General features: G+C 53.5%; 4 protein-coding genes across 4 annotated transcripts; 2 read left to right on the top strand and 2 right to left on the bottom strand.

Annotated features, from left to right (window-relative positions):
- Positions 1-28: 28 nt before the first annotated feature.
- AB675_1315 (uncharacterized protein) lies at positions 29-285 on the top strand (the record flags this gene model as incomplete). Its single annotated transcript, XM_018141196.1, has 1 exon — positions 29-285. A coding segment is annotated over one exon (257 nt), but the record flags the coding sequence as incomplete, so codon positions are not given.
- A 1,605-nt stretch (positions 286-1,890) lies between these two features.
- AB675_1314 (uncharacterized protein) lies at positions 1,891-2,769 on the top strand (the record flags this gene model as incomplete). Its single annotated transcript, XM_018141195.1, has 1 exon — positions 1,891-2,769. One exon carries the CDS (start codon positions 1,891-1,893, stop codon positions 2,767-2,769), a length of 879 nt encoding a protein of 292 aa, XP_017995707.1.
- Positions 2,770-3,715: 946 nt separating this feature from the next.
- Positions 3,716-4,444, bottom strand: AB675_1313 (uncharacterized protein; the record flags this gene model as incomplete). Its single annotated transcript, XM_018141194.1, has 1 exon — positions 3,716-4,444. The coding sequence occupies one exon, from the start codon at positions 4,442-4,444 to the stop codon at positions 3,716-3,718; it is 729 nt and encodes a 242-aa protein (XP_017995691.1).
- An 80-nt stretch (positions 4,445-4,524) lies between these two features.
- On the bottom strand, positions 4,525-5,736 carry AB675_1312 (uncharacterized protein; the record flags this gene model as incomplete). The annotated part of the gene is made up of 1 exon (XM_018141193.1): positions 4,525-5,736. The coding sequence occupies one exon, from the start codon at positions 5,734-5,736 to the stop codon at positions 4,525-4,527; it is 1,212 nt and encodes a 403-aa protein (XP_017995730.1).
- Positions 5,737-7,628: the final 1,892 nt, after the last annotated feature.

Raw genomic sequence — 7,628 nt, 5'->3', positions numbered from 1 at the left:
GAGCTTTGATGTCCACAACTCGGAGAAGCGACCAGCCTTCTACCAGACGGGATGCATGTTTATGATCTGCGGCATCCGCCTGATTATGGGAGGATACCGGATCCTGAAGATATTTTTGGGAGTTTGGAGGTTGATCCGGATGGGGGGTTTACGGGTGGTGATGGTGGGTATCAGGAGAGTGGGACGTATAGATTGTGTACCAGGGATGGGATTTGTGTGTTGAGTGGGTTTCTGAGGGAGAGGTTGGTTGAGGCTTTGAGGGCGGAGGAGGCGAAGGGGCGGTGAGGCTGACGAGGGAAATGCGACTTTACGTCAAGAGGTCAAATGAATCACGATGTATGGACAGGCTGGATCCCCCGCGTGCCACAAGAAAGGCTATGCCTCCCAGGTGAGAGCAGACTGACTAAATTTGGTCAACACGGCATCGACTATGGTGCGATTGAGTGATGAGCTCAAGACAGAGGTCAAAGCGGTCGCGCTGTGCGGCAATCTGCATCAGTGAGCGTTGCCTCAGGAAAGCTTTTGTGCAATGCGGAGGACCAACCATACGCTGAGCTCGCATTGACGGTCTCCGATCTCTGCTGACTGCAAGCCTTTGCCCCGGCCACGAATGCCCGCGTCATCTTACCGGCCTCAGTCCATCCATTGATATGACGGCAAGGACGACCTGAGGGCGCTGAGTCTGAAGAGCTGTGCGAATCATGGTAAACATCAATTCATGGTGGCTCCGAGCTATACGTGCCAGAGAGCATCTTGTGTCGGTCATCTAGCTCATCCTATCGCATGGTACGGCATTTGGCTCTTCCATTTCCGCAATTGATCCGCACGCAGATCGTATCACGAGCCATGTTGGAAACGGCGAACAAGCCTCAGAACACCGACATGTCTTAGATTCAGTATATGCCGTCATGCATACGCCATCCGTTCTATGGCTCATCCGCTTCCGACCGTAACTGGAATCCTTGAAGAAACTCGCCCTGTCAAGCAGTAGCAGATACTGTCTTGGCATGGCAACCTTGGGACCAGTTTCTCGTCGGTAATCGACATGGAAGAAAGAAGCAAGTCGAGGGCAAGAAGCTACTTATACTTCCTCGATCAGGTGAAGTTCGGGGTCAGGGTGGAGCAAACACTTCACTGATTCAGCCAGGAGGCATTCACTGTATGCTACTGTACGTGACTGAGACTTCGAGTGAGTGGGCATGTCGACGATGACGAACGAGAGATAATTGAGTCTCAGAGCACGCTCACAACGCCGCGACCACAAGGACATTAGAGCATGATCTGCGCGTATATGCAACAAACCAGTCTGGAGATCTGTCGCCATCTACTAGGTACCTCATGCGATGCTCTTTGAGGCTACATAGTACGGATAGCTTGCCTATTCAGACCTCTCCAACATCTGCTTCGGGCAATTCTGTAGGTCCCAAGATCATGCATACTGCATGCCTAAGCTGCGGAGGTGGGCATGCTTCCGTGTCTCCGACAATGAACGCTCATGACAAATCGACCTGGGCATATCTGGCGCCATATGTACCGCTGCTGTCACCAACATATTTATATGCCTACAACTTACAGTCTATAACAACATTCTCAAGCATCTTGCCCTGTACACATCACTCCCATTTCGTCTGTACAGTAGCCGACAACTGTGATCGAATTCGCCCGCAACCCCGCGCCATTTTCACTGCCTGATCTCACCTCGATCTATATCGAGCCACCAGCATCATTGTGCTGATCTCGCTGGCTGCTCTGAAGGCCGCGCAAAGGGCTTTGTCCAAAGCACGCATCGTCCGAATCGCCTGCCAGCCGCACAGGTCCATCGCCAACTCAGCACGTAGCATACAAACACCCAAGCCGCATCGCTTTCCACCACCACCACATTCAACGACCATGTCCCAAATCACCCAACTCGCCTCCAAGCTCTTTTCAACCGACGGCTTCTCTCCCGTCAAGACCGTCCCCACCGAAAAGCGCGTCCGCGGCGTCCTAAACGGCAACACCGTCTTCGACACTACCTCCGCCCTTCTAGTCTGGGAACACAAATACTTTCCCCAATACTGGATCCCCAAGTCCTCCTTCCTCGACACCGTCACCTTCACCAAAGACAAGCCCATCAGCGGCATCGAAAGCTCAACGTACACCCTCAGCACCCGACCCGGCTCCGACAACAAAACCGCCCCAGCACTCCACGTGCCCGAGTCTTTCAACTCCGAGTTGGCAGGTTACGTAAAGATCGACTTCAAGTCCCTCGACACCTGGTTCGAAGAACTCACTCCGGTCCTCTACCACCCCAAAGACCCCTTCCACCGCGTCGACCTCCTCCCGTCTGGCCGTCACATCCGCGTTGAGACACCCTCCGGCACCCTCCTGGCTGACACGGGGTCCGAAGGCGGCGTCGTGAGTTTGTGGGAGACGAACTTCCCGGGTCGGTGGTACCTCCCCGCCACAGCACTACGGTGGGAGTTGTTGAGGGCAAGCAAGACGAAGACGGGGTGTCCTTACAAGGGAGAGGCGAGCTACTACTCTGCTGTCGTGGAAGGGGAAAAGGACATAGAGGATGTGGTGTGGTACTACGAAAACCCAACGCTGGAGTCAGCGGGCGTGAGGGGAATGTATTGCTTCTACCCGGACAAGGTGCGGACGTGGGTTGATGGGGTTGAGATTGAGCGGGTGGGTATGCCGAAGGCGAGTTTGAAGGAGATCAGGGGGGTTCAGGGGGCGAAGCCGCCGGAGGCAGAGAAGGAGAAGGTGAACGGGGACAAGAAGTAAGTGGCCTTGATCTGCGCGCGTTGGTACTTTAGCGATTATGCGAGCGTTCGCTTTAAGTGGGGCCACAAAAGGCCTTCCGTGTATGACTGCTTGTATTCTTCCTTCGTCCTTGATTTGACGCTCATATCTCGAGACTAAGCTAACCAAGACGCTTCAAGTAGCGGGTATGGGAAGAGCTGTAATTGCTGATAACGAAATATAGTAGGGCAAAAGCTTGGTCTGATATAGTATAACCGTCCTTCAGAAGATTGACCGCCCTTCGCGTCATGAACACCTCCCACACGGTTGATGACACGTTGCCTCGACGTCAAGCATCCCATCGAACCTCGAACAACGCCTTCGACAGACTGACCATAGGAACACTCCTACTCCATGTCTGCCCCATTGTGCAGGACTCAGAAAAAATCACATCCTCAGCCTCCCACCACGTGACACAGCATTCCTCCAGCATTTAGGCCAACGCGTCCCTGTGGCCGCCGGAGGTCGCAGTCGTATCAGGTTGAGAGACGAGATATCTTATCATCATGGTCCCAATATGGTAGGGTTTGCTTGTCACCTAGGGATCAAAGCTTCATCAAATGGCTACGAAAGCACGGCCTTCCCTCTCTGCGAAGCGAAAAAGCACACGCTTTGTTGCCGAGATGAAGTAGCTTGATCTCAGTTGTAGTCGATCCGTCAGACAATGACCGTTGCGCCCGTGACCGCATGTCTGAACAGATTTATTACTACGTCTCACGAACTTCGGGCGACGGCTGGAGGAGGGAAAGTGCGGAGGATGCCACGCTGGGCTTTACATGTTTGGGATATGGTTGGAGCTGAGAGAGAGTTCGTATAAATCTGGCATGTGACTGCTGATTACGCTTCTTCGGACTATGGAAGCTTCCATGAATGAGACAAAGACGGTGAAAGGATTCGATATCATTGCTGCAAGCTGCATTCATCGTAGTCAAGTACGAGAGTAAATCAGCCACTGCACCGCAACTCCCAAATCCTCGGTAGCAGTGAGTATCTTCCCAAGCTTCGTATGCAGCTCAGTCGACAAGTCACCATTGCCATCCTTGACAGTCTGTTGAGCGCCGCTGATATCAGTGACCTCGATAACACCATTCAGCTTGATCTGCACGGTAAGACTGAACATTGATGGATTAAGCGTCCTTGAACCAATCTTGCTCGCCCTGAGTGGTGCAACAATCTCCATAGTGGTCTTGTTGGGATTCGACATGAAGTCCATGGTGATGTCAACATTTATCGTCACTTCTGTATCACTCTGGGCACCTGTTGGGCGGTTGCTGCGCTTCACAATCTGCCCCTTGGCTCGAATCTTGCGATCGTGACCCGTGGCGTCTGTTGGTGGCGGATGCAGTGCAACACTGTCGAGCAGTGTCCACACGACAACATGCATACGGAGAAGCGGCAGTACGTCGGCTATCTGGCGTGGGTGATTGAAACGCAGCTTGGATATTGGATAGCACCATAAGTCGTGGTCTTGCGTGCTTGAATATAGCTTGTACGCATGATTGTGCCAGCTGAACTTCCCCGCGGAGTCGACATACGTTACGCGGCGCTTCCAGCGGTCCTCATTTGCAGTGTCCATGGCTCTCGATGCGGCCAAATTGCGCTTCTCCTGCAGGGTCTGCTGGTAAGTGATAGCCTTCTGAGGGTCGACTTCGAGCATCTGAATCTCGTTGTTGAGCCTCGACAGCGCTGAGACGGGCAACAGAACTTCAGGTTCCAGGTTGCAGGTGAAATGTACATTTAGCGGCTTCGGTATGTTGGAGCCTTTTTGGTCCACTTCCATGGATGCCTCGTCTTTTGCTTCCTCAGCTGTGATGGCCAGGCCGGCCAAGGAATCGCGCCAATTGGGTAGAAGACGTGGTCTTTAGCATCCAATACATTTTGGCCCGGTTGCGCTTCCGCCAAGATGTCGTCTTTTAGCCACTTCTCGAAGGCGATCATCGTGGGGAGGCCAGACTCGCAGCTTACCGTTGCGCGATACTGATCACTCTCGGACACTTCCAACTGCTCAGCTCTGGATGCCTGCTCCTTCTGCCAATACGTTATGCCCAGGCCCAGTCTTGGTGAGCGGTCCATGATCGGCATGCCAACAGCTCCTCTTCGCAAATGGTGTAATTCGTCACGCCAATGCATGCGCTTCTTCTCCTCCTTCCAAACATCCTGCAGACATGCCGACAGATTGTTGACCAGCTGGAAGCAGTTTGGCTTGACATCGATCTTCTCCAGCTGAGCCAAATACTCCACGTTGTGCGCAAAATTAGTCAGAGCATCCACTGAAGCATCTGCAGCGACCTGTGCTTTTAGCATCGCTGTACTCTCGGTCTGCACATGAGTCTGGTCATCGTAGTTCAGCTTCAGGCATAGATCTTTAACATCGTTTCGCTGCACCGGATCGAAAGTGATCTCCATTTCGACTACGTTCTCTCCAGCGACCACGAGATTATCGTCGTCGATGTCCACGGCCTCGAGACCGTTCAGTTGCGCGACTCTCTTGATCCCATCTCGTGTGACATTCCGCCCGATCACCTTGCATTTGAGCTTGTCGAGCGCTTGCTGTAGTCGATGCAGGCGCTCGGTCTCTGGGCTGCGTGGCTCATCTCTGACAGTCAGTGGCGTATGTCCCGTCATCCCAAGCCCATCCTGTGGCCCCATCGGGACGGGTGTGAGATTATTCTGCGCAATCGAGTTGATCAGTGCCGCAGCAGGAGAGTTGAGGTTGAGCAACTCGTCGTGGATTGCAGCGGCGCCGAGGGGAGTCGACGACGGCTGCGAAGACACGCTGAGGCCATGAAGGTGCATAGAGGCTGGCGTCTTCATCGCTGCGGCGGGTGACTTGTATGCCAGCTTCTTGCCTGAAGTTCCAGGTCGTGGGGAGGCTAGCATCCCGCTAGGAGTGTTTGGGAGGTGCGGCTTCGGTGTCGAAACCGCGCGAGCTTGTGTAGGAGTCGCCATCTTTTTGGGACCACCGTGTAGGCTGTGTACTGTTCTTCCCTCACTTGCCTTGGGTTGAGTGCTGCATCGAGCATCAGACTGGCTCACGTGCTACGTCATTGCTCGGCGATGGACCATCAGCGACGCGTTAAGAACAGCCATGCCCTCAGCACACCATCCCGCCACATGCATTTATGAGGTGAGAACGCCAAATTGTACGGGAGTGGCTCTGATCATTGATCTTCCACGTTCGGATTGCAGTTGATGCTACAGCAAGGCTGACTCTCAGCCTCGTTACTTCGTACTTGTCTGCGTGTCAACCGGTCTCACGCCAGGTAATCTGCGGGAGGATCAGGTGAACATCTCTCAACGGCAATCAATCTACCCACGGATTTTACCCATCTCGTATTCATCGACGAACGTCATTCAACCCATCTGAAATCTCCTGTAGGCATCAAATTCTGGGGCATTGGCTGTCGATCTACCAACAACAAACCTCGCCAGCACAGATCGTGTCAAGCACTCCGCCCACCATGCCCCGCGCTGTTAAGGGTGCGCTTCTCCAATGTGACCCTCCACAGATGGCCATGGTGCGGAAGATCGACAAGGAAAGCAACAACGCGTACATCATCGAGGAGATAGACGATGAGACGTGTTTGGTGAAAGAGAACAAGGTCGATGAGATCAAGGCCAAGGTCAAGGCGCTGATGGACGATGCGATGAAGCCCACGAACGCCATGGAGATTGACTCCGACAAGGACAGTGACTTGGATTGAACTTCTGGCGGATTGTCAATTCCGATTTGTGAAGTCTTCTTCGCAGAGCCTTCGCACGAGTCAACGAGCTCGTGCACGGCACGATGAATCTACTAGGTAGCGAGTGCTGTGGCGATCGACTTGGACTCAGTGACGACTTACAGAATCACCGACTTCTACTCTGGGGAAGCCTCCGCATGATCGCTGTTTCAGCGAAACACCTTCCTTGGTGAAGTGACCGCAATGTCGACCTCCCACCCATATTTTGTGGCGAGTGTGGCCGTAACGTGGTCGCCAAGGGATCTGCAAAGAACACGGCACTCGCGATGTGCTGAGTCACACGGCTCAGGCGCTTGAACTGGGTAGCGGCACTGGAAATGCACGCCACCAGCAGGAAGACACGAAGTAAGCTTCCTCATTGATCACTACATCACTGGCCCATATGACTACGCAGACGATCAAACAAAGATCAGACTCCGGAGAGAATCGAGGTGTGATCGACGCGGACTCGCGGAGGTGCTTGGAGAATGCCCATTGCCCACGTCCCTTTCGGGCACTGATCTTATGGGCAATGGAGAAGGCCTCAGCCACTACAAAGTACTGCCACCAGCAGGCTGTGGTAACATCGCCCAAACATATACATTATTTGCAATTGTCTTTTAAGTCAGTGTGTGTGCCCACCTGTCCACTTTCACACCATCGCCAGCGTCTCAATGGCAATGATCGCGCGGCAGCCCTACTCCTGCGCGGCGGTCGGTCCCGTCGCAAACTAGGTGTACTTGTGGAGAGCCGCTTGATCTACACGCAATCACTTGCATAAGTGTATGCAGCCCAGCCAACAACCAACGACTTCTAATAGCTTGTCCATATGCAAAGCAACAGGACAAAATCACAACGCGTGCGATACTGCAGCTCTAACATCTCGTGACGCAGCCTCAACAGCCCGCATTCACCGAGGTACTCGGCAGCTTTGAGAACATCACAGCAAGTTCGTGATAAGACTCGTATGTTCTGGGGAAGAGCTACGGCTCCATCGTCATCTCACCTCGCCTTCCCACGTGTTCATCCGCTTCTGCTAAGCTAGTCTTGGTTGGGTTTCACGGGCGGGTTCAATGCCTGTCGAGACCCTGGACAAAAGCAAGCATGGTCGGGGAGACC

This window comes from Cyphellophora attinorum (genome assembly GCF_001299255.1).
Source record: "Cyphellophora attinorum strain CBS 131958 chromosome Unknown Contig37, whole genome shotgun sequence".
Lineage (NCBI taxonomy): Eukaryota > Fungi > Ascomycota > Eurotiomycetes > Chaetothyriales > Cyphellophoraceae > Cyphellophora > Cyphellophora attinorum.
The sequence above is the reverse complement of the archived record's forward strand: the minus strand, read 5'-3'. Positions and strand labels throughout refer to the sequence as shown.